Source organism: Oncorhynchus kisutch, linkage group LG18 (assembly GCF_002021735.2).
Source record: "Oncorhynchus kisutch isolate 150728-3 linkage group LG18, Okis_V2, whole genome shotgun sequence".
Lineage (NCBI taxonomy): Eukaryota > Metazoa > Chordata > Actinopteri > Salmoniformes > Salmonidae > Oncorhynchus > Oncorhynchus kisutch.
In genome coordinates this window covers 68,697,665-68,722,699 of record NC_034191.2, presented here as the reverse complement: position 1 = coordinate 68,722,699, position 25,035 = coordinate 68,697,665, and the positions used below count along the sequence as shown (strand labels likewise).

Below are 25,035 nucleotides of genomic sequence, written 5' to 3'. Positions count from 1 at the left end.
CTCTCTCTCTCGCGCTCTCTCTCTCTCTCTCTCTCTCTCTCTCTCTCTCTCTCTCTCTCTCTCTCTCTCTCTCTCTCTCTCTCTCTCCCTCCCTCCCTCCCTCCCTCCCTCCCTTTTTCTCTCAGTCAACATGGATACTAGCCTACTGTATCATACTAAAATATTGCCCTGGCCACAAGAGGGAGGTAGAGGATCACCGTGTGTGTGTGTGTGTGTGGGGGGGGGGGGGGGGGGGGGGGGTTTCTGGCATGTCATTTGGGGAGTATGACTTTGTCACCAGCCGGAGTCACACGCAGTCAGAGATAAATATAGGAGCGCAATTCACACAGGCACACACATGCTCAGACACACAAGGACGAGATAGATTTGTATCACTCTCTTCTACTCTCTCTCCACTACGTCTCTTCAGCGATTCCCTGCTTCGTGCAGTCTCAGAGGTCACAGATCAGAGGTCAGGTCACCATGGTAACAATGAGCTGGATGTTGCTGTTGTGTGTGCTGGCAGAGGGGTATGGGTCAGAGGTCGGAGTTCAGGAGGGGTGCGGCCATTGGATGGGAGGTGTTCCTGGGACTCCTGGTCTGGACGGGCAGGATGGGAGAGATGGGAGAGAGGGACGCCAGGGAGAGACAGGAGACACTGGACTTCCAGGTAGAACACATCAGGGAATCAACAGTCAACATATAGATTCTCAAACTTTCTCTCAATCACTCTCTCCGTCCATGTCATGCGCTTTCTCCTGTCCTCACTAGGTGTGCGAGGTGAGAGGGGAGAGGTGGGGGAAGTTGGGGAGGACGGATTCCAGGGACGACGGGGTTTCCCGGGGGCCCCAGGGCTGCAGGGGCAGAGGGGCGAGAGTTCCTTCCTGTATCGCTCTGCCTTCAGCGTGGGACTAACCACACCCACTACCACGACAGACACACCCCTTCACTTCACCAAGATCTTCTACAACGAACAGGTACTGTGTGTTTGTGTGATGTCAGAGCAAATATCAAATATCGATTATTCTTTCCAGCTTCACTATATCCTGTCTGTCTGTCTGTCTGTCTGTCTGTCTGTCTGTCTGTCTGTCTGTCTGTCTGTCTGTCTGTCTGTCTGTCTGTCTGTCTGTCTGTCTGTCTGTCTGTCTGTCTGTCTGTCTGTCTGTCTGTCCGTGCAGCATCACTATGATGACATCTCAGGGAAGTTCCGCTGTTTTATCCCCGGAGTGTACTACTTCACCTTCCACCTCACTGTACAGGTAACACACAAACAAATCCTGTAATGGTAAGTTACTGTACTAAAAGGTACAATATCTTACTGTAAATTTCAAAAAAACTTTGGTTTAAACAGTACATTACTGTAAACTTTGTTTAGAGTCCGGGGTGTAAGGTGGGCTGTACAGTAGCGGTGTGTGTTGTTTAGGGTCAGGGGTGTAAGGTGGGGCTGTACCGTAACGGCCGTGTCATGTCGCTGACTCTGGACCAGTTCCTGACCTCTGACCTGGACCAGTCCTCTGGAGGGGCGGTCCTAAACCTCTCATCTGGAGACCAGGTATGGCTGCAGGTGAGTCATACGCTGCCAATTCAAAGAAACAATGAAGGGGTCTTTTTTCCTTTAGTTCCTTTAGTTCCTTTAGTTCCTTTAGTTCCTTTAGTTCCTTTAGTTCCTTTAGTTCTTTATTATTTAGAGTTCTAAAGTCTGGTTGAAAAAGTCAATATGGCTGAATCAGGCAAACAGAACTATTTTACCAAACTGGTGAATTTCCTATGGCTGCTATTAGATATTGTATGTTTGCATTAGAATTGGACCTTTTACTCCTCTGACAAAGTCACCACAAGTCACTAACTTATTACTTCATTAATATAATGAAGTAATAATATAATATCCCTCTGTCTACAGGTGTATGGTGCGGAACAGGAAGAAGTTGGAATTTACGCTGACATCAACAACGACTCCACCTTTACTGGCTTTCTGATTCAGCCACGCCTACCTAGCAGCCCATTGGACAACCGCCGACGCTGACTTCCTGCTTTAGCTGTGCCTACCCGGCAGCCGATTGGACAATCTGCTCCACCATACCTACTTACAGCAGCAGCTGCTTGTTTTCCATCACATCCCTTTTCCCCCCACCTCTCTCCCTATCCCCCACCTCTACCTATCCCCACCTCTCTCCTTATCCCCCACCACTCTCCTTATCCCCCACCTCTCTCCCTATCCCCTACCTCTCTCCTTATCCCCCACCTCTCTCCTCTCTTCCTAACCCCCACCTTTCCCTATCCCCCACCTCTACCTATTCCCCACCTCTACCTATCCCCCACTTCTACCTATCCCCCACCTTTCCCTATCCCCCACCTCTCTCCTAATCCCCCACCTCTCTCCTTATCCCCCACCTCTACCTATCCCCCACCTCTACCTATCCCCCACCTCTCTCCCTATCCCCACCTTCTCTCCCTATCCCCACCTTCTCTCCCTATCCCCCACCTCTGCCTATCCCCCACCTCTCTCCCTATCCACCAGCTCTCTCCCTATCCCCCACCTCTCTCCTTAATCCCCACCTTTCTCCCTAACCCCCACCTTTCCCTATCCCCCACCTCTACCTATTCCCCACCTCTACCTATCCCCCACCTCTCTCCCTATCCCCCACCTTTCCCTAACCCCGACCTCTATCTATCCCCCACCTCTCTCCCTAACCCCCACCTTTCCCTATTCCCCACCTCTACTTCTCTCCCTATCCCCCACCTCTATTCCTATCCCCCACCTCTCTCCCTATCCCCCAACTCTCTCCCTATCCCCCACCTCCCCCACCTCTATCCCTATCCCCCACCTCTCCCTAACCCCCACCTCTATCTATCCCACACCTCTCTCCCTATCCCCAATCTCTACCTATCCCCCTCCTCTCTCCCTATCCCCCACCTCTCACCCTAACCCCCACCTTTCCCTATCCCCCACATCTACCTATTCCCCACCTCTACCTATCCCCCACTTCTACCTATCCCCCACCTCTACCTATCCCCCACCTCTACTATCCCCCACTTCTACCTATCCCCCACCTCCTTCCTATCCCCCACTTCTACCTATCCCCCACCTCTCCCTATCCCCCACTTCTACCTATCCCCCACCTCTCTCCCTAATCCCCACCTTTCTCCCTAACCCCCACCTTTCACCCTAACCCCCACCTCTCTTCCTAACCCCCACCTTTCCCTATCCCCCACCTCTACCTATTCCCCACCTCTACCTATCCCCCACCTCTCTCCCTATCCCCCACCTTTCCCTAACCCCGACCTCTATCTATCCCCCACCTCTCTCCCTAACCCCCACCTTTCCCTATTCCCCACCTTTACTTCTCTCCCTATCCCCCACCTCTATCCCTATCCCCCACCTCTCTCCCTATCCCCCAACTCTCTCCCTATCCCCCACCTCCCCCACCTCTATCCCTATCCCCCACCTCTCCCTAACCCCCACCTCTATCTATCCCACACCTCTCTCCCTATACCCAATCTCTACCTATCCCCCTCCTCTCTCCCTATCCCCCACCTCTCTCCCTAACCCCCACCTTTCCCTATCCCCCACATCTACCTATTCCCCACCTCTACCTATCCCCCACCTCTCTCCCTATCCCCCACCTCTACCTATCCCCCACCTCTCTCGCTAACCACCACCTCTACCGATCCCCCTCCTCTCCCCCTATCCCACAGCTCTATACCTATCCCCCACCTCTACTATCCCCCACTTCTACCTATCCCCCACCTCTACCTATCCCCCACTTCTACCTATCCCCCACCTCTACTATCCCCCACTTCTACCTATCCCCCACCTCTACCTATCCCCCACCTCTACCTATCCCCCACTTCTACCTATCCCCCACCTCTACTATCCCCACCTCTACCTATCCCCCACCTCTCTACCTATCACCCACCTCTACTATCCCCCACCACCACCTATCCCCCACCTCTCTACCTATCACCCACCTCTACTATCCCCCACCTCTACTATCCCCACCTCTACCTATCCCCCACCTCTCTACCTATCACCCACCTCTACTATCCCCCACGACCACCTATCCCCCACCTCTACCATCTCTACCTATCCCCCACGACCACCTATCCCCCACCTCTACCATCTCTACCTATCCCCCACGACCACCTATCCCCCACCTCTACCATCTCTACCTATCCCCCACGACCACCTATCCCCCACCTCTACCATCTCTACCTATCCCCCACGACCACCTATCCCCCACCTCTACCATCTCTACCTATCCCCCACGACCACCTATCCCCCACCTCTACCATCTCTACCTATCCCCCACGACCACCTATCCCCCACCTCTACCATCTCTACCTATCCCCCACGACCACCTATCCCCCACCTCTACCATCTCTACCTATCCCCCACGACCACCTATCCCCCACCTCTACCATCTCTACCTATCCCCTGTTCTCTGAGATACGCTGTATTAAATACTAAAAGTAAAAGTCCTCTCTCTCTCTATTTTCCCCCCTCTCTTTCTCACTCTGTTTCCTTTCTCTTTCCCTCCCTTCCCCTGTATGTCCAATCCAGACTCTCCTCTCCTCCTGTCCCTGAGTGTGTACAGCTGGCCTCCAGCCAAAAGGGCCAGTGTGTGTGTAGCTGTAATCTATATTTATAATCATCTTAGTTCTGTAATGATAAAGGTCACCTGCCACAGGCTGTCACATACACATGAACATGCACACACAAAAAGAGAAGCTGTGTGAGTGGGTTTACTCTGGGCTCACAGCTGTTGTTACTGAGTCAGAGTGCTCTTGGATCAATAAAGTTGTATTGATGTTTCAAACTGGGTTTTTTCTTGTCTTTCTGTGAGTTGGGGAGCGAGGTGGGTTAGTTGGGGGAGGGATCAGGTGCATGGCAGGAAAGGGGAGAGGGATATTTTTAAAAATCATTTTAACTTCTCCCCCTTCTCTTTGTTCATTCACTCTGCACTCTTCTCCCCAAAGTGTGCACTCATCCACTCCTGTTGTATTTAAAATTAGTCAACATTAATGTTTAAAGTACCATAATTGTTTATATGTGTATAGGGGGACCCCTATAGCCTATAGGGGTCAGTAGATAATATGACCACTGTTAGCCTATAGGGGTCAGTAGATATTACCACTGTTAGCCTATAGGGGTCAGTAGATAATATTACCACTGTTAGCCTATAGGGGTCAGTAGTAGATAATATTACCACCTATAGGGGTCAGTAGATAATATGACCACTGTTAGCCTATAGGGGTCAGTAGATATTACCACTGTTAGCCTATAGGGGTCAGTAGATAACATTACCACTGTTAGCCTATAGGGGTCAGTAGATAATATTACCACTGTTGGGCTATAGGGGTCAGTAGATAATATTACCACTGTTGGGCTGTAGGGTTCAGTAGATAATATTACCACTGTTGGGCTGTAGGGGTCAGTTGATAATATTACCACTGTTAGCCTATAGGGGTCAGTAGATAATATTACCACTGTTAGCCTATAGGGGTCAGTAGATAATATTACCACTGTTAGCCTATAGGGGTCAGTAGATAATATTACCACTGCTAGCCTATAGGGGTCAGTATATAATATTACCACTGCTAGCCTATAGGGGTCAGTATATAATAATACCACTGCTAGCCTATAGGGGTCAGTATATAATATTACCACTGCTAGCCTATAAGGGTCAGTAGATAATATTACCACTGCTAGCCTATAGGGGTCAGTATATAATATTACCACCGCTAGCCTATAGGGGTCAGTATATAATATTACCGCTGCTAGCCTATAGGGGTCAGTATATAATATTACCACTGCTAGCCTATAGGGGTCAGTATATAATATTACCACTGCTAGCCTATAGGGGTCAGTAGATAATATTACCACTGCTAGCCTATAGGGGTCAGTATATAATATTACCACTGCTAGCCTATAGGGGTCAGTATATAATATTACCACTGCTAGCCTATAGGGGTCAGTATATAATATTACCACTGCTAGCCTATAGGGGTCAGTATATAATATTACCACTGCTAGCCTATAGGGGTCAGTAGATATATTACCACTGCTAGCCTATAGGGGTCAGTATATAATATTACCGCTGCTAGCCTATAGGGGTCAGTATATAATATTACCACTGCTAGCCTATAGGGGTCAGTATATAATATTACCACTGCTAGCCTATAGGGGTCAGTAGATAATATTACCACTGCTAGCCTATAGGGGTCAGTATATAATATTACCACTGCTAGCCTATAGGGGTCAGTATATAATATTACCACTGCTAGCCTATAGGGGTCAGTATATAATATTACCACTGCTAGCCTATAGGGGTCAGTAGATATATTACCACTGCTAGCCTATAGGGGTCAGTAGATATATTACCACTGCTAGCCTATAGGGGTCAGTATAGAACATGGACACAAAGAGTAAAATACGTTTTTCAAAGCTTTTATTTAAAACATTCAACGTGTAAAAAAACTTTACATAATACATCATAAACTAAACAAACACAAAAAGAATGTGAAGTTTGTAGCTTCAGAAGTGAAGCAGAGCTGCAAGAATGTATTAAATATTCCAGTGAGAATAGGGGGTCAATTAATCAATCAAACTGACAGATAAAACAGCTAGTGGAGAGAAACCCCTCCTGCTTCTACTGCTAACAGCACATTACTATGTGTGTGTGTGTGTGTGTGCCTGTTCGTCCATACGTGACATGTGTGTGTGTGCATGTGTGTGTGTGTGTCAGACTTCATTCAGTCTTTTATTGTTTTGTATTAAATATAGTGTTCCATGTCATCTGCTCCAGTTTTTGGCTGGTGTGTTGGTTAGTTTTGTTGTTGTAGTCTTTAGGGCATATGCAGTGTGTGTCTATGTATGTAATCAAATCAAATCAAATTTTATTTGTCACATACACACGTGTGTGTGTGTGTGTGTGTATGCATGCATGTATGTGTATATGTGTGTATTTATTTTTGGCGGTAGTCAGCAGCGTATGCTCTGTGGTTATCTTGTTCAGGGTACTGGTCTCCGTATCCTCTCAGCATGTCCTGGAAGCTGGGCATTCCCTGCTGGGTTGAGGGGTAGGACCCGTATGACAGCCCCTGCGAGGGAGGGGGGTAAGCCCCGTAGGTCTCCTCCTGGCCACTCTGGTATGGCTCTGAATCTGCCTCGCTTTCTCTCTCTGGCTCCCCCTGGTTGTAGCTATGGTCCCGGCTGTGCTGTGGCTCCCCCTGGTGTACAGCTTGGGCGTTGGCGTCTGGCAGCAGATCCTCCCGGGGTTCATAGCGACGCAGGCGGCAGTTGGTGTCGTACTCCGGGTCACAGTCGGGGTCAGAAGGCTCCAGAACTCCGTTCCGTGATCCATCAGCATTGAGATGCGGCTCGTAGGGCTCGGCGGGGTAGGCGGTGTTACGGTGGACGCCAGAACGCGGCTCTGCGCGGGCTATTGGGTAGCACTCCTGGTCGTAGCCGATGAAGCATTCATAGCCTTCCTTGGTCCTTCCCCGGGGGCCCAGCGGGTGGCGATCCTCCTGTGTGGGCTCCTCATAGCGGGGAGGGGGGGGCGGGGGCCTGCTGCGGCAGGGAGGGGGGGACATGTCTGTGCATGGAGGCTGCAGCTTCACGGTACATTTCTAATGGATCGTTAGCATTAGCCTGCCTGTACATGGTGTATGGGTCGTTAGCTTGAGCACTAGCGATAGCTCGGCGGTACATGGCATATGGGTCAACAGCTTGAGCTCTGGGAGCACTGCCTTGGCGGTACATGGCATATGGGTCAACAGCTTGAGCTCTGGGAGCACTGCCTTGGCGGTACATGGCATATGGGTCACTAGCTTGAGCTCTGGGAGCACTGCCTTGGCGGTACATGGCATATGGGTCACTAGCTTGAGCGCTGGGAGCACTGCCTTGGCGGTACATGGCATATGGGTCACTAGCTTGAGCGCTGGGAGCACTGCCTTGGCGGTACATGGCATATGGGTCACTAGCTTGAGCGCTGGGAGCACTGCCTTGGCGGTACATGGCATATGGGTCACTAGCTTGAGCGCTGAGAGCACTGCCTTGGCCGAACATGGTATATGGGTCACCAGCTTGAGAGCTTGGAGCACTGCCTTGGCTGTTACCATTAGCATTAGCATAAGCATCCCTGTACATAGCAAATGGGTCGCTGCGTTGCTCGGGAGCTGGGGGCGCAGCACGCATTGCGGCGGGTTCATCTTTGTGTTCTTCCTTGAACTCCTCTGGTGCCGTGGCGTACTTGGTTGCAGTGAGAGGGTTACAACCGTCCTCAAACAGAGGGTTGCAGGAACCAGGACCTGCCGGGGCGGGGGGAGCAGGGGCACGGGGAGCCTGGGGATGGAAGGACAGTCATGATCATGATATTACAATTCAATGATAATCGCATATAATAATAATGATGATGGCGATGATAACAAATACCAATCTTACCTGTAGGGATGCAGCGTAGACGCAGCGAGGGTCTCTGGGGTCACAGTTGGGGTAACGGAGGAAGAGGCCGGAGGGAGATTTTTGGACCAGCTGGGGTTTACAGGTGGGGTCTTTCGGGTCACAGCCCAGGTGGGCGTAGGAGGGCAGGGGCCCAGCGGAGGGAATGTGGCCGAAAGCAGCTCTCAGGTGGTACTGGAGACAGTCCACGTCCTCCGCTGAACAGATACGCAGCAGCTCCGCCTTCTGCTCCTGGACGGGAATAAAAACAATCATGTGTATGTTAATTATAGATATAGACACTATACATTAGTATAGTGGTACAGTAAAAGCAGTAATAGTGTAGTAATACTGTACCTTGGACAGGAAGGGCTGCACAGCGGGGGAGTAGTAGTACCCAGAATGAGGTTCTTTAACAGCCACAGGGGCGCGCACATAATTGGGGGCTGGGGCCTTGACCGGGCCAGGGGAAGGTGGGGGCTGGCTCTTGGCAGCATACAGACAATATGGGTCCCTACACAGGACATTAGATTAGATTCAATTCACAAGCATAAAATTATATAACACAGACATCAATTAACATGACTGACCTGTAGGGGTCACAGGCCTTGACAGGGGCGGGCTTAGGAGGGGCCTTGGGGGTTTCAGGTTTTTGCCGGCTAGTGGCCGAGGCCACGCAGTTTGGGTCCTCTGAGTCGGCGCAGGCCTTGTAGATGTCCCCTAGGTGGCCCAGGTAGGCCTTATAAGAGCGACGTCCCTCAGCACGGTTCTTATTTTGGAGGTAGGCCAGGTAGACCCTGTCCAGCTCCTGGACCTAAGGGGGGAGGGGTGAGAAGGGGATAAAGATATGAGGTTAGAAGTAAATGAGGTTCATAAAGATGAAAACCAAAGCTAAGGAGCCTATTCAGCTCCTACCCACTCTCCTGACCCTCTCCTTCCCTGACCTAGACTGTTTTGGAACACCCCTGAGAGGCTGGCAGGTAGCCCCAAGAACATGAATAGAGATACCTGTGAAGTTCCCAAAGGTTCCCATGTCATTCTCAAACACAATATCCCTTTTCATCTCTAAGCAGATGATACTCAACTGTGAAGGTTTGTGGTTAGTTAGTGTTGGCCCCTTGGGACCAGAAGGTTTGGGACCATTCCCGGATAACACCCCAATCTCCTCAGAGTGTACTCACTGCCTCCGTGTTTCCATTGTCCGTGAAGTATTTGTACCAGCTCCAGAAGTCTGAGTGTTGCTTGTACCAGCTGATGTTTCTACGGTTACGGACAAGCCTCCTTGCCGATGCCATGGTAACCGCTGTCTCTTCAGTGGCATCCCCTACTGGTGAGACATCAAGCATCAAAAACATTGTTGTGTATGTCAAGTATGTTTGTGAGGTAGTTGTGCATTTACCATGTCCATTGAGCTTCTGAAACACCGGCCCTGCCGACAGGAATTCTGAGGAGACAGACACACACTGTCAGAGCTAGATGTTGTCAGCATCAGCAGCAGAGACCAAAACATGCTGACATATACTACTAAGTACCTTTCCCCACTGCAAGTGTAATATACAGGTGGAAAGGTGTGGGAATAAACACACACAGGTTTACAGGTCAGGGGTTATTGGCCGTGCCTGGATGTTCGGTGACTACGGCCCTTTGTAGATTTTATAGGTGAGCATGTAACAGTGGACCCCAACTGGGCTAGCTACCTTACAGAGCTCCGTGTGTGTGTGTGTGTGTGTGTGTGTGTGTGTGTGTGTGTGTGTGTGTGTGTGTGTGTGTGTGTGTGTGAGAGAGAGAGTGAGAGAGAAACAGTAGACACAGCTTTGCATGCTCTTTCATCTCCACAGGGGGAAATGGTGCTAGCAGTTTTTAGAGGGAAAGACAGCGTGGGGTGGAGGTAGAGAGAGAAGAGATGAAAGGAGGGAGAAAGAGGGATGGAGGAAGAGAAGGAGAGAGAGATGCATGGATGATGGAGGGAGGTGTGTGTGGTGTTGGGGTAAATGTTGCTGTCTCAGTGTATCCGCTGTATTATATTTAATGAGCCAGTAAAAGACCGGAACATCTGTAAACAACAGTCTTTACGGGACAGAGGGAGGGGGAGGAGGAGGGGGGGGCTGGGGGGGTGCAGGAGGCGTGACTCTGATGCTGACAGGTAATAATCTTTTACAAGTGCTGGAACGATGAAAGAATTCCCTCTCCTCCCCCTCCTCCTCCATCCCTGTAAATACATGATGGGTTAAGGTTAGGATTATGGGTCTGTTGAGAAACAGTTTTAGAGGAAAGAGGAGATTGACTAAAGATTCCCCTGAGGGGAACTGTCAATCATGTCAACACAGAACCAGAAACAGCTGGTCTGGTGGCAGTTATCCGGAGGCAGTTATCCGAGGCAGATATCCGAGGCAGACATCCGAGGCAGATATCCGAGGCAGACATCCGAGGCAGATATCCGAGGCAGATATCCGAGGCAGATATCCGAGGCAGATCCATATGGTGAGGTTATAATAGAGGTTATTACAACAGGTAATAATTAGAGGCAGACAGAGACTGTTCTGAGTTTTAGTTAGGGTTAGGACAATGTTTCTGAATCTGTTCTTTGGTTACCCTCAGGACTGGACATTTTAGTTCTAGCCCAGCAATAACAGCCCTGATTCAACTAGTCAAGGGCTTGCGAATAGGCAAGGTGAGGACAGGAGGACTACGGTAGGAGAGGATCAATATTCACAAAGTCCATCCATCAGAAACCACTATGTCTGCTTGAGCATGACGGCATGTGTGACTCACCAGGCAGCAGTATGGTGGCCAGCAGAGCAGCAGTCAACACACCGGAGAACGACGTTCTGCTCCTTCCAGCCATGGCCTCCTCCTCTCCTACGGACAATTTCAGGTAAATACCAGTGGAAACAGTTTACTGTCAAATAAAGTGTTTCCTATACCCATGCCATTCCAAACCAAGACTAGTGAATGCTGTAGAAGACAGGTAGTACCCTCGTCCTGCTAAATCACATGTAGTTGTCTTGCTTCCCATAAGAAAAAATGATAACAATGTTTCCAGTCTACATCCACCAGTGTGTCTGCTTCCACCCATCTAAACTGCTTCCTCAGAGGGTCTTCTGTTTGAGTCTCATCAGGGGGTTTAGGCTGCTCTGCTGGTTGATTCTCCTACACAGGCTACAGGTGTTTCAGAGCACTCAAACCTGACCTTAAACTGGACTTAAACCAAACCTTGATGTTGTCTTACCTGTAGTTGTGTGTAGTGGAGTCTCTGTTGGATCTTGAGGAGAGGCTGTATCAGACGAAGCCCACTGGCCGGTTCAGAGGCTGGATGTTTAAGTGTGTATGTGAGGCTCCTGGTGCACCCTGTCCCTCTGGCTCTACTCACAGACTGTGCCCCCTAAAATGGTTAGGTCTGGTTTTAAACAGACCCCTAATAATTAACAAACACAAACCTTTCCAGGAGATCGAGGGGCACTGCTACCAGAGCTGCTATTGGCTGCTGCCAGCTCAACCACCCAACCAATCAGAGACTCCGTAATTACAGAGAGAGAGAGAGAGAGAGAGAGAGAGAGAGAGAGAGAGAGAGAGAGAGAGAGAGAGAGAGAGAGAAAGAAAGAGAGCTAAAACAACTGAGAGGGAGACAAGGAAATAGAGGGGAAATAATGAAGGGGGAAAGGAGGGTAAAGGCGCCACATAAGCACTTCCCAGAACCCATTTTGTAGGAGGAGGGCCCAAAACGCTGCCTGCTAGCTGCTGTTAGACAGCTCTGTTGGCACACACTGACAGCTGGTCTGCCCATCAGTCATTTCAGGTGCTAGTTTCCTCATTAGTTCTACTGTTCAGACACATCTGCCCTGTAACTGAGGGTTTACACACACAGGTCCTGCATCCGTACAGTGGCTCTCGAGCAATGTCCCTGTAAGATGCACTGGCACCCAAACCTAACAGGTGATGGTTTCAGACACACCAAGCACTCCAACTAGGTCGCAGCCACACAGAGATGGATATAAATATATGCATTTGTCACCGGTGTGTTTTGTATCCAACTTGTTATGGTGCTACAGTGTGCACTACTGAATTACAACCCATTTGTCACCGGTGTGTTTTGTATCCAACTTGTTATGGTGCTACAGTGTGCACTACTGAATACAACCCATTGACACCGTCTAAGGCCTTAAAAAAACCTTTTAGAGCTGCTGTCCAGTAGCCATCAACATACTGGAAATGTTAACTGGGGATGTCCTATATATTTCTTCTAGGTATGAGTGTGCATGTGATATTATGGAGTATGTAATTATTAGTCCACTAACAGGTGTTTCTCAGCGCCTAAAGACCTGCCTGCCGCAGCACATTGAAGCACGACCACTCTAAACCCACACTGATCATTTAGCTCAGCTATGGAATGTATGGGATCCACAGAATTCACACACACATCTGCTTTTTAAAAGAGCCTTTATTTTTTAACAAACACAGTGGCAGTGGGGGGGTCTTCATTCACTGCAGGTCCTCATCATCAAACAAATCCTCGAAGTCTGAGAGAAACAGATAGAGAAAAACAGAGAGACCGAGTGAGAAACAGAGACAGAGAAACAGAGACAGCCAGACAGAGAGACAGAGACAGACAGAAAGGATAGGTCAGTGAGTTTCTGATTTGATTGACAGCTCCTATGTGCTGACACTTAGATGACTGACATGATAGGCATGCTGAAGTTTGAAAACATCCTAAAATAGTTATGTATGATTCATAACAGATCATGCAGTAGTACCATATGTTAGTATTTGGTATATCTGGGCTCTCAAGACTTCAGGTTCTAGGAGGCGTTTGGTGTTAACAGATGTGAGTGCTGCTTTAGGGGAGCTACAACCACTAAAGGACACAATCACAGACACCACAGAAACACAGGGGAATGTGTTTTTCTGCTGGGTGTGCGTGTGTGAAACGTGGTGTGTGTGTGTGTGTGAAACGTGGTGTGTATGTGTGTTCAAAGCGGCAGGCTAGCTAAGTGTCCTGCTGAGTTTCAGTCTAACAGGAACCATAAACCCCTTTATCATCCCCCTCTCCTCCTCCCCCTCTACCTGTCCTCCTCCTCCCCTTCTACCTGTCCTCCTACTTGTCCTACTCCCCCTCAACCTGTCCTACTCCCCCTCAACCTGTCCTTCTCCCCTCTCCTCTCCTCCTTGTTCTCCTCCCCCTCTACCTGTCCTTCTCCTTGGCCTACTCCCCCTCTACCTGTCCTCTACTCTACGCCTTGTCCTACTCCTCCTCTACCTGTCCTTCTCCCCTCTTCCTTGTTCTCCTCCCCCTCTACCTGTCCTCCTCCTTGTCCTACTCCCACTCTACCTGTCCTGCTCCCCTCTTCTCTCCTCCTTATCCTCCTCCCCCTCTTCTCTGCCTTGTCCTCCTCCCCCTCTACCTGTCCTCCTCCCCATCTCTTCTCCTCCTTGTCCTCCTCCCCCTCTCTTCTCCTCCTTGTCCTCCTCCCCCTCTCTTCTCCTCCTTGACCTCCTCCCCATCTCTTCTCCTCCTTGTCCTCCTCCCCATCTCTTCTCCTCCTTGTCCTCCTCCCCATCTCTTCTCCTCCTTGTCCTCCTCCCCATCTCTTCTCCTCCTTGTCCTCCTCCCCATCTCTTCTCCTCCTTGTCCTCTCTTCTCCTCCTCCCCCTCTCTTCTCCTCCTCCCCCTCTCTTCTCCTCCTTGTCCTCCTCCCCATCTCTTCTCCTCCTTGTCCTCTCTTCTCCTCCTCCCCCTCTCTTCTCCTCCTCCCCCTCTCTTCTCCTCCTTCCCCTCTCTTCTCCTCCTTGTCCTCCTCCCCCTCTCTTCTCCTCCTTCCCCTCTCTTCTCCTCCTTGTCCTCCTCCCCCTCTCTTCTCCTCCTTGTCCTCCTCCCCATCTCTTCTCCTCCTTGTCCTCCTCCCCATCTCTTCTCCTCCTTGTCCTCCTCCCCCTCTCCTCGCTTACTTTACATACTTAACCATCTCATCTGCCATTCCTACTCCCCACTCCTCCCATTCCCCCTTCACCTACTACTACCCCTTACATCTCCTTCTTTAGCGTTCCTTTCCTCTTTTTAATGATCAGTTTCTAGGTCATGTGCCACTGAGACAAACTGTTTGTCCTGTAGCTAACTGCCAGATGAAAAACACATTAGCTACATTGTGTGGTGTGTGTCTGCGTTTGTGTAAATTGAGGTTTACATGGAAAATACGTGTGTTAGTTACTGAGATACGGCCCTGTTGGCAAAACAAACACAAACAGAACTAGGGATGTAACGATTCACCAACACGCATCAGTCCCCGGTTCAAATGTTTAAGGATGCAAGTGTATCGCGGATCCCAAACTGATCCAAATGTAGCATGCAATGGTCAGAAAACCGATTCAAATGTTGTGAATCTCCGGTTCACATTTTTGTGTTTGCACATATTACGTTATTTCTACCATCCTAGAATTCCTCTATTCTTTTGTGACAACTGAAGCGTCCTCTGTTTCAGTGTGGAACTGCATGAAACTGCTTTGACAGTCATTGATCTACAAGTCATTTTGCATGCCAGACAACAACCCCAGGCAACAACCCCAGGTAATACCAGTAGCCTAGTCAAACTGCCTGCGCACTGTGCCCTGCTCCACTCTCTGACCAACGCCAGGTAGGCGGCCTGTTCTTCAGCATTCAAATGCTTAAACAGTTTGAGTGATATCTGGCTTTAATAGTGGAGTGACAACCGGTGTCATTTGATAGGTTATTGTTATCTATGCGCTGTTAAAAATAGTGTTTTACAGGAGAGAACAAAAAGAATGGGAGACAGAACTCTGAACGGGGCTTAGAAATGATATTATTTGGATTATTCAGGTTCATCAGCAATTGTTTGGATTTACACAGTCAGTGTCATTTCACTGTAAGGTCTACCTATTGTGTAACAAATAACATTAGATTTTCGAAAAATATGATTTGTCTTTAAAAAATATATATATATACAGTTGAAGTCGGAAGTTTACATACACTTATGTTGGAGTCATTTTTCAATCACTCCACAAATTTCTTGTTAACAAACTATAGTTTTGGCAAGTCGGTTAGGACATCTACTTTGTGCATGACACAAGTCATTTTTCCAACAATTGTTTACAGACAGATTATTTCACTGTATCACAATTCCAGTGGGTCAGAGGTTTACATACACTAAATTGACTGTGCCTTTAAACAGCTTGGAACATACCAGAAAAGGATGTTATGGCTTTAGATGCTTCTGATAGGCAAATTGACATAATTTGAGTCAATTGGAGGTGTACCTGTGGATGTATATCAAGGCATCAAGGCCTACCTTCAAACTCAGTGCCTCTTTGCTTGACATCATGGGAAAATCAAAAGAAATCAGCCAAGACCTCAAAAAAGAAATTGTAGACCTCTACAAGTCGGGTTCATCCTTGGGAGCAATTTCCAACCGCCTGAAGGTACCATGTTCATCTGTACAAACAATAGTATGCAATTATAAACATCAGGGGACCACGTAGCAGTCATACCGCTCAGGAAGGAGACGCGTTCTGTCTCCTAGAGATTAACGTACTTTGGTGCAATTTAAATCGATGTTGGAGCAACAGCAAAGGACCTTGTGAAGATGCTGGAGGAAACGGGTACAAAAGTATCTATATCCACAGTAAAACAAGTCCTATATCGACATAACCTGAAAGGCTGCTCAGCAAGGAAGAAGCCACTGCTCCACAACCGCCATAAAAAAGCCAGACTACGGTTTGCAACTGCACATGGGGACAAAGATCGTACTTTTTGGAGAAATGTCCTCTGGTCTGATGAAACAAAAATAGAACTGTTTGGCCATAATGTTGCAAGCCGAAGAACACCATCCCAACCGTGAAGCACGGGAGTGGCAGCATCATGTTGTGTGGGTGCTTTGCTGCAGGAGGGACTGGTGCACTTCACAAAATAGATGGCAGCATGAGGGAGGGAAAATTTTGTGGATATATTGAAGCAGCATCTCAAGACATCAGTCAGGAATTTAAAACTTGGTAGCCAAATGGACAATGACCCCAAGCATACTTCCAAAGTTGTGGCAAAATGGCTTAAGGATGACAAAGTCAAGGTATTGGAGTGGCCATCACAAAGCTCTGACCTCAATCCTATAGAAAATTTGTGGACAGAACTGAAAAAGCATGTGCGAGCAAGGAGGCCTACAAACCTAACTCAGTTACAACAGCTCTGTCAGGAGGAATGGGCCAAAATCCACACAACTTATTGTGGGAAGCTTGTGGAAGACTACCCAAAATGTTTGACCCAAGTTAAACAATGTAAAGGCTATGCTACCAAATACTAATTGAGTGTATGTAAACTTCTGGCCCACTGGGAATGTGATGAAAAAAATAAAAGCTGAAATAAATCATTGTCTACTATTATTCTTACATTTCACATTCTTAAAATAAAGTGGTGATCCTTACTGACCTAAGACAGGGAATTTTTTACCAGGATTAAATGTCAGGAATTGTCAAAAACTGAGTTTAAATTTATTTGGCTAAACGTTTGGCTTCAACTATGTGTATCTACACATTGGGTGACGAGCACTTTTGCATGACCGAAATGAGAAGATCTCTCCGTAAAAACGTCCAAATGAGATCGGGGTGAAATCCAAAATTGTGCTATATATTCATTGGCTATGTCATAGGGCATTTGTAAATGATAAATATTGATCCATTACTAGCTCAAACACTTAATCTGCAAAAAGGACAAGTTAATGTGGGTGATGGTGATTTTAGAACCAAAGTGGGGACAAAAAACTAATCTGATAGTGGGGTGGTAGATGCCTAGTCTCCCTTATGACTCAGCTCAGGTGCCTACGTAGTACATGCACCATAGACATATATCATTTACACACACACACACACACACACACACACACACACACACACACACACACACACACACACACACACACACACACACACACACACACACACACACACACACACACACACGCTTTATCAGCAGTAGATTTGAATTTAGAATGGGAAATGAATGTGTTTATGCAAAAAAATATAGTGCATCGTATCACATTATACCGAATCGAATAGTTTCAAACTAAAACATATCTTTCCTGTATCGTATAGGAGCCCATGTATCTAGATATGTATGGAACCGTCTTGAAAGGGAAAGATGCACATCCCTACACAGAACACTTTTAGTAGACCCCTCCCTAGTCACATAGATCCTTGACATAGCCTCTACACAGTCTAGCCCAGTGTCTCCCCCAACCTATTATCCAGCATTTCCAGCCATTCCACTTATTTGATCTATTCCCGCAGCAATACACCTGATTCAACAGGTGATGAGCACTCTATTAGATTAAATCAGGAATTCTAGTATCAGAATATAACAAATAAGTGTAATGGCTAGAGTTACTCAAAAATAGGTTTGAGAAAAACGGGTCTATTCTAGCCTCCTGCCCTGCCTACCGTGTTAGTGTGTGTGTGTGTGTGTGTATCTCACCGTTGAAGAAGTCTGAGTGCACTGCTTTCTCATTTGCTGCCAGGTCCATGAGCAGACCGCTGCTGCCCCCTGCCTGAAGAACACACACCAGGTACAGTTTCATAATGTTAGCCATTTATCAACGTACATAAAACACATGAGCTCAACACGAAAAGTACAATAAATCAAAGACAGTTCGTTCAGTCTACAGACAAAAGGGTACCCGTGTAACTAGCTAACGTTAGGTTAAAGACAACTAACGTTATATGTGCTAACGCTACAGCTACGCAACATTCTAGCCTCTGACAAAATGCAGATATATGCCTTCTAAACATAGCTAGCTAGCTAACGTTAGTAGTAGCAAGTTCCCAACAATCTTGTTGAACAAGATGATTGGATAACAGCGGGCGTTTTTTGTATCCGAGTCACTTACTGTAGTTACTGTAGGTGGCTAGATGACCGTTGGCGTTAACATGGTAACGTTAGCTAGCTAGGTCGGTGATTCTTTCCTGATGATTACTAACCTCGTCTAGATCCACATAAGGCCCGGCGCCTTCAGGGAACATCTCGTCCACCGCTGGTTTCATGATAGTTTCTGTCTTTGACGAGTTACCGTAATGAATATTAACGTTAGCTACCAAGCTGTTTTCTGTCAAAGTAAACTAAACAAATCGGACCTTTCTTCTTCTATGATATATGGAGGCCCGAAAACAACCGTTAAAGGTGCATGCCGCCACCTACTGTGCTGAAGTGTGTGGTCAATCACGGTTTACAACATTAGCTCCACATTTCTAAATCCTCCTACCTAAAGCAGTACTTCTAAGAAAATAAAAAAGATCCCTACTAACTTCTAATAGACCATCCCCCAAATCCCTTCCACCCCCCCCCCAAACCCGTCCAACCTCAATGACCCTACAAGTCAATCTTTCTCTCTCAACATACTAACAACAATATAATAACACATGCTCTACTGTTTCATCAACAATACACTCCTGACACAAACCATTCACATGCTTGCCAACCAGATGTAATGACGAGTACAATGTCCTAGGTGTAATCGAGCAAACACCACCTCTTCCTTCCTAATCTGACTTTTTAATCTTGGTCCACCGACCTTTCTTTCATATAAATGTTGTCCCTTGGGCTCAGAGTCCCATCTCTTCTGCCACACATCTATCAAAATGGCTCTGATCTTACATTTGGCCTCATCACTACCCAGTGGAACATTAATATCAATTATATTTTGTTTCAAAGCTCTTTAACTATCTGGTCTACAACTTCATTCCCTTCCACACCCGAATGTGCTGGGACCCAGCAGAATCTCACTACTACACCCAGTCTCTCAATTCTCTATAATAACATGAATACCTCCAATAGTAGGTCACTCCTATTAGATTTACCAGATGATAAACTATTCACTGCTGACATGGAATTTGAGCCTACTCACTTCTTCTTCTTTAAGGTTGGTGTATTACCGCCACCTACTGTACAGGGTAGCGAAACAAAAATAACATCATACAAAAATGTAACAAAAATAAATAAATAATCCCACTCCTTCAGTCACAATTCAAAACACATCCATACACAGGCTCGGGGGCCTGTGAGGACGAAGCATTAATCGACAGGATTCCTTGTAATGCCTCACTCACAATGATGACTATTTTCTCAGATTTTCTCTCTGTTTGCGCTGTGCAGTTGAAAACCAATGCAATAAATGCAACAAAGTCCACCTTAGCATGCATGATGTCAGTATCCCTCTAGTGTCTCTACACCTACTAACATTATTTCTTCAACTTCACTCCTTTCTTCCACTCTTCTCGCTTCCTCCGAATAGGAGACATTCTGGACAGGCCTTATTCTTGCCACCTCTGTCTCCTTCACCCGAACAGGAAACTTCAGGAATTTGGGTGCATGTTCACTACCACAATTGCAGCATTTAGATTTAGTTGGCATATGATACTCCTCCCGTCTACATACACTTTACACATGCATGGGTTTGGTCACGTAGGCTCTCACAGGGTATCTCAGTGGTGGAAAACGTACTCAAATATCATACTTGAGAAAAAGTAAATATACCTTAATAGAAAATGACTAATGTAAAAGTCAAAGTAAATGAAATTGGTAAAAGTAAAAGTATTAATAGTCTCAAATTCCTTATATTATGCAAACCAGACGGCATAATTTGTATTGCATGTTTTATTGACGGATAGCCAGGGGCACACACCAACACTCAGACATTAATTTACAAATTAACTATTTGTGTTTAGGTAGTCCACCAGATCAGAGTCAGTAGGGATAACAAGGGATGTTCTCTTGATAAGTGTATGAATTAGACCATTTTCCTGTCAAAATGTAACGAGTACTTATGTGTTTCAGGGAAAATGGATGGAGTAAAAAGTACATTATTTTCTTTAGGAATGTAATGAAGTAAAAGTTGTCAAAAATATAAAATAGTAAAGTACAGATACCCCAAAAAACTTAAGTAAAATTACTTTAAAGTATAACTTAAGTACTTTACACCACTGGTATGTCATAAAACCCAAATACACGTGAGAAGGCAGAGACTCTTCTTCAGAAAACAACAGAATGGATGGAGTGGGCTTCCTCGATCCATCCACCATGCGGGTCAGTCGGTGTGCACCAACCACTTGATCCAATTCTTCACGTATATCCTTTGCATTCACCTCATGCGGCACCTCAGAGATAACACCCTTCATAGGCGCCCTGCTTCGAAGATCCACACATCACACATTCCAATCTGATATTTTCTTGAGGCCACTTCTCGTTACTCTCACCAACACCACCTTACCCAATGCATCCGCGATTTTCATAGAGACTACAAACGGATCTCCCAGGTAACTCCATCGATCCAAAACCCTTACTCCGACCATTTAAAAAAACTAGGCTTGGATTTACAAGATTACACTACTATTTTACTTCTCTAATTTCCTTATGTATTCGCCACTGTATTCCAATTCTTCTCATCTCCACTCGACACGCCATCTGATTCAAACAGAACATCTGCTTCCGCCATTTTCCAACAACAAGTTCCCGACAATCAGCCTCCCCATCAAAGTTTCCCCTAGCATAGATCAACGCCACTTCTTCTTATTCTTTGTCACGCCCTGACCTTTGATATCCCGGTTTTTCTATATATTTTGGTTAGGTCAGGTTGTGACTAGGGTGGGTACTCTAGTTTTTGTACATTCTATGTTTTGTATTTCTATGTTGGTCTGATATGGTTCCCAATCAGAGACAGCTGTTTATCATTGTCTCTGATTGGATATCATATTTAGGCAGCACTTTTCCCCAACTTTCTGGTGTGGGATCTATATAGTTGCCTTAGTGCACATCAGTAGCTTCACGTTTTGTTCATTGAGTTTCGATGTATTAAAATGATGTGGAACTCTACTCACGCTGCGCCTTGGTCCGATCCTTACGACGAATGTGACATTCTTCTTTAAATTTGCATACACCGCCACCTACTGTACTGGAGTGTGAGGTGGGTCACGGCCTCCCCATTCATCCCTATCAACTACACCCATTAAAACCTCACCACTATTCCACTACTTGGCCCTATCTGATCCTACACCAGCCCGGCAGCCTGAGAGGACGGGACGCTATCGTTCAGCACACCTTGTAACTCTTCTGCAGTAAAATCCGGTATACCCAAGAACCTCTCTGCAGCTGCCACCACATCTATTTTCTGTGATTTACGTTCCATTTCTGCAGTAAGGTTGATAACCATTGGTTATGAATGCTAAGAAACCAACCTTACTGAAGAAGCACGTTATTCCTATCACTCTCTATTGGCCTCGGCCTACTCACAGGGAGCCTCTTAGGATCCCTCGCCCTGGACCCATCTTCCTCTACTACTCTCTTCACTGCCTCCGCAGTCACAGCAGACTGTCACAGTTGCCATCTTCACGGGTCCACCTGAACCCGAATCCCCGAGACCCAACCCGGGACCTAAGTGGGTCCAAAATTCTAACTTTTCCCTCGGGTCCTGGTCAGGTCCTGTTTGATTGACATCAGGTCTCGGGTCTATGTAACTACAGCTGATAGACCTGAATGGACCTGACCTCGGCTCTGCATAGCCCATAGCATACTTATTTTACACTGACAAGGTGAATATATTGACTTATTGAAGGCCAACAGAGAGGACCTTTAAGTCCGTTCCCGAGGCACATGGTGCAGAGTGCCTGCTCCTTCTGGATGGAAGAAACGCAAAAAATCAGAGTTACTTTCACAGACTCCACAGTCCCCGACCTCTTCTCCACCCAACCTGACACCACATATGGACCAGCCAGAAGGCAAGGATCCATTCATTCCAAACATCTCACTCCCACCGGGCCAGAATCATCTTTGTCATCATAGGGACGAATACCTGCCTCCACAGGTAATTCATTCTCACTCTTGTCAAGTTCCATTTCTGACCTACCAGAGTAATCTTTTTCTTTCTTTTTGTGCTTGACACCAATCTTCCTCACCACCGCTTGGCTCTACACCAGGGCTCTTCTACCCTGTTCCTGGAGAGCTATCATCCTGTACGTTTTCACTCCAACCCTGATCTAGCCCACCTGATTCTAAGAATTGGCTGGTTTAGTAGCTGAATTAGGTTAGTTACATGTAGGGTTAAAGGGAAACCCTACAGGAGGGTAGCTCTCCAGGAGCCCTGCTCTACACTTTTCTCGTAACACCACTTTTTTTTGGGTAACAATATAATGGGCTCGACTGTCACAAGGAATCAACCGGTGGTTTGGGTGTAGGTAGAGATTGAAGGTTGGCTAAAATGTAGATAAAATATTGGACAAACACCCAGGTGATGAAAGGAGTAACATACCTAGGATTGGAAACTCATAGGTAATTGTAAAATAAATCTATATTTTGTGACAATTCCACATACAAAATCCCTATTACATTTCAATCCTTGCAAGTATCCAAATTAAAGACAGTAAATTATGACAACGAGATCACATTTCTTGTCAAAATGTATTATTATTGCACATTACATTGATATAACTTTTTAGATTATAGCAGTGTTTGGAATTAATTTTTTTTCTTCTCATCTGTGAGATGCATTCATATATTTAATGATAGGTCCAAATACATATTTATATAACCTTGTTTTTTAAATGCATTTCAATTGACAATATGACTTATCCTTATGTTGCCCTCTTTTCCTCCCTCCCCCTCTCCTTATATTCTCCCCCTATTTTCTCCCTTCCTGCCCCTCTCCCCACCTTCTCGATCTCATTCTCCCTCTACCCTCCCTCTCTCTCTCCTCAATGTTCATGTCCCTCGTTGGTCTCATATCCCAGTGTGTCTCCCAGGTGTTGGTGAGCATAGAAGGCCCGGGCCATTTCATTGATGTGGTTGTAGGCTCCAATAGACCTGAAGTACTCTACGTAGTGCCAGAAGTCTGAGGTGGTGTAGGGCCAGTATGGGACTGCCGGGGGCTCATCATATGGAACTACAGACACACAGACAGAAACAAATCACAACACTCACTGACTGACAACCCCAAGGAAGTCTACATAATATAATAATCATGTAGGGCCTATCAGCACATGCTACAGAAGGTCTCTGTGTTTGTGTGTCTATTTTACCTCCTTCAGGGGTGAAGGCTCTGGCATCTGTAAAGAGGAGAGGGGGAGAGATGGAGAGAAGTTTAGCATTCTGGAGCATTTCACGTATTCCACACACAAAGAAGGGATTGAGAGTTCGGAAAAATTTGCCCCTCCCTGAGGACTCTGGGATACCTGAAGAAACTTTCTTCCTTCCTCCTCAAATATTATTCCTCACTGGGTTTACACACACACACACACACACACACACACACACACACACACACACACACACACACACACACACACACACACACACACACACACACACACACACACACACACACACACACACACACACACACACAGTGCTCTTTGTCCACATGCAGTTCTCATAACAAACCTCTCCTTATGTATGCAGAAAGCGGTAATTCCTGAATCCACCATTAAGTCATAGTTATCTCCAGCTCTGAGTCGGTTAACTTCTAATGCTGTGTACTTATTCTAGCACTTTAATATGGATTAACTACATACAACGACACACAATATGGATTACACATATAGCACTATTTACTAATAGATTTGACATAAAATGCTTAACATCAGTCCCGGCCTAAACCCCCTAAGAGCAAGCAGAAGGTAAAATAACTGAGGGTATCCCAGAGGTTGCTGATGATTAAGTAATAGTTTAAGGAAACACTGCTGTGATGGAGACTTCTATTTGCAGCCTCATTTTAATGGAGGCAGAGAGACTCACCAGTGAGCTTACAGGTGATGAGACAGAGGAAGAGAATACTAAGCTGAACCAGCAACTTCATCCTGACTTCTGAAAACACAAACACATTATTATAATTGTTTTAAACTTTATTTTCACAGGGAGTCAACACTGAGACCAAGGGTCTCATTTCCAGGTGAGCCCTGTGGACACAATACACATTGAGATACAATATACACATTTAAAACTACACATGCATAAATACGCAAAATAAAAAAATACAATCATAAACAACAGTTACATTTCTCAGCTACTAGGTCCTCAATCAACACTCTAAACGACCCGAGAGGACATTGTAAAAACACATATTATACACATAGCCTAGAGTTCATTGAAGAAAACCCCCCTAAACTACTAACTCTAAACTGTACATATTAATCAGAATCAAAACAACAACACTGGGTTGTAGTGAGAAGAGTCTTGTTATTTTTACCTGTGTTTGTCGTTCCAGAGGTGCTGTCTGTCTCGGGGTCTAGAAGAGTCTAAAGCTCACGACAGGAATGAAGCAGCAGGATCCTGTTATAAGATCACACGTCCCACCCAATACACACATACACACAGCCCTCCCCACATACCCTTGTCACAACCACACGTCTTCAGTTTGAGGCCAGAGAACTAACTCATGCTGTCGGCATTATATTCATCCCATGAAGCAACCATCACCATTGTTACATAGCTTGACATTAAATCGATCAAACCACATTATAAACTAACAGGTCTACCACTACAGTCTGCAAAGTCTATAAATATAAAATTGTGTGATAGATAGATAGTAGAACTTAGATGGTACGGCTGTAGGATCTTAATTTGAGTCAGTTTGCTA

General features: G+C 46.4%; 4 protein-coding genes across 7 annotated transcripts; 1 reads left to right on the top strand and 3 right to left on the bottom strand.

The window, feature by feature from the left end:
- Positions 1-318: 318 nt before the first annotated feature.
- On the top strand, positions 319-4,796 carry adipoqa (adiponectin, C1Q and collagen domain containing, a). 2 transcript variants are annotated; one of them, XM_031796619.1, is made up of 5 exons: positions 319-649; positions 751-956; positions 1,158-1,238; positions 1,466-1,543; positions 1,880-4,796. In XM_031796619.1, the coding sequence occupies exons 1-5, from the start codon at positions 463-465 to the stop codon at positions 2,000-2,002; spliced, it is 675 nt and encodes a 224-aa protein (XP_031652479.1). In that variant the 5' UTR covers positions 319-462; the 3' UTR covers positions 2,003-4,796. The 2 variants fall into 2 exon arrangements, with proteins under 2 accessions (XP_031652479.1, XP_031652478.1); XM_031796618.1 differs by having other exon boundaries at positions 320-649; positions 1,403-1,543.
- A 1,615-nt stretch (positions 4,797-6,411) lies between these two features.
- Positions 6,412-12,727, bottom strand: and1 (actinodin1). Of its 3 annotated transcripts, XM_031796617.1 has the most exons (8): positions 11,195-12,727; positions 9,822-9,866; positions 9,604-9,746; positions 9,013-9,236; positions 8,780-8,936; positions 8,426-8,674; positions 8,101-8,326; positions 6,412-7,577 (listed from the first exon to the last, which is right to left on the bottom strand). In XM_031796617.1, exons 1-8 carry the CDS (start codon positions 11,265-11,267, stop codon positions 6,946-6,948), a joined length of 1,749 nt encoding a protein of 582 aa, XP_031652477.1. In that variant the 5' UTR covers positions 11,268-12,727; the 3' UTR covers positions 6,412-6,945. The 3 variants fall into 3 exon arrangements, with proteins under 3 accessions (XP_031652477.1, XP_031652476.1, XP_031652475.1); XM_031796616.1 differs by having other exon boundaries at positions 6,412-8,326; positions 9,604-9,749; XM_031796615.1 differs by having other exon boundaries at positions 6,412-8,326; positions 9,604-9,866.
- A 115-nt stretch (positions 12,728-12,842) lies between these two features.
- On the bottom strand, positions 12,843-18,612 carry cops9 (COP9 signalosome subunit 9). Its single transcript, XM_020508556.2, has 3 exons — positions 18,395-18,612; positions 17,892-17,964; positions 12,843-12,939 (listed from the first exon to the last, which is right to left on the bottom strand). The coding sequence occupies exons 1-3, from the start codon at positions 18,455-18,457 to the stop codon at positions 12,902-12,904; spliced, it is 174 nt and encodes a 57-aa protein (XP_020364145.1). The 5' UTR covers positions 18,458-18,612; the 3' UTR covers positions 12,843-12,901.
- Positions 18,613-22,848: 4,236 nt separating this feature from the next.
- otos (otospiralin) lies at positions 22,849-24,767 on the bottom strand. Its single transcript, XM_020508539.2, has 4 exons — positions 24,646-24,767; positions 24,195-24,263; positions 23,480-23,506; positions 22,849-23,343 (listed from the first exon to the last, which is right to left on the bottom strand). The coding sequence occupies exons 2-4, from the start codon at positions 24,253-24,255 to the stop codon at positions 23,156-23,158; spliced, it is 276 nt and encodes a 91-aa protein (XP_020364128.1). The 5' UTR covers positions 24,256-24,263; positions 24,646-24,767; the 3' UTR covers positions 22,849-23,155.
- Positions 24,768-25,035: the final 268 nt, after the last annotated feature.

Bases quoted from the DNA above. Each gene is read 5' to 3' on its own strand.
- adipoqa (XM_031796618.1), top strand. From the start codon at position 463: ATGGTAACAATGAGCTGGATGTTGCTGTTGTGTGTGCTGGCAGAGGGG. The intron at 650-750 runs GTAGAACACATC...TGTCCTCACTAG, and splicing joins AGGAGACACTGGACTTCCAG to GTGTGCGAGGTGAGAGGGGA. The intron at 1,239-1,402 runs GTAACACACAAA...TGTGTTGTTTAG, and splicing joins CCTTCCACCTCACTGTACAG to GGTCAGGGGTGTAAGGTGGG.
- and1 (XM_031796615.1), bottom strand. From the start codon at position 11,267: ATGGCTGGAAGGAGCAGAACGTCGTTCTCCGGTGTGTTGACTGCTGCT. The intron at 9,867-11,194 runs GTGAGTCACACA...CTGTCTCCTCAG, and splicing joins GGCCACCATACTGCTGCCTG to AATTCCTGTCGGCAGGGCCG. The intron at 8,937-9,012 runs GTCAGTCATGTT...TGTCCTGTGTAG, and splicing joins AAGGCCTGTGACCCCTACAG to GGACCCATATTGTCTGTATG.
- cops9 (XM_020508556.2), bottom strand. From the start codon at position 18,457: ATGAAACCAGCGGTGGACGAGATGTTCCCTGAAGGCGCCGGGCCTTAT. The intron at 17,965-18,394 runs GTTAGTAATCAT...TGTGTTCTTCAG, and splicing joins CTTATGTGGATCTAGACGAG to GCAGGGGGCAGCAGCGGTCT. The intron at 12,940-17,891 runs GTGAGATACACA...TGTTTCTCTCAG, and splicing joins GCACTCAGACTTCTTCAACG to ACTTCGAGGATTTGTTTGAT.
- otos (XM_020508539.2), bottom strand. From the start codon at position 24,255: ATGAAGTTGCTGGTTCAGCTTAGTATTCTCTTCCTCTGTCTCATCACC. The intron at 23,507-24,194 runs GTGAGTCTCTCT...TCCTCTTTACAG, and splicing joins CATCACCTGTAAGCTCACTG to ATGCCAGAGCCTTCACCCCT. The intron at 23,344-23,479 runs GTAAAATAGACA...GTGTGTCTGTAG, and splicing joins AGCCTTCACCCCTGAAGGAG to TTCCATATGATGAGCCCCCG.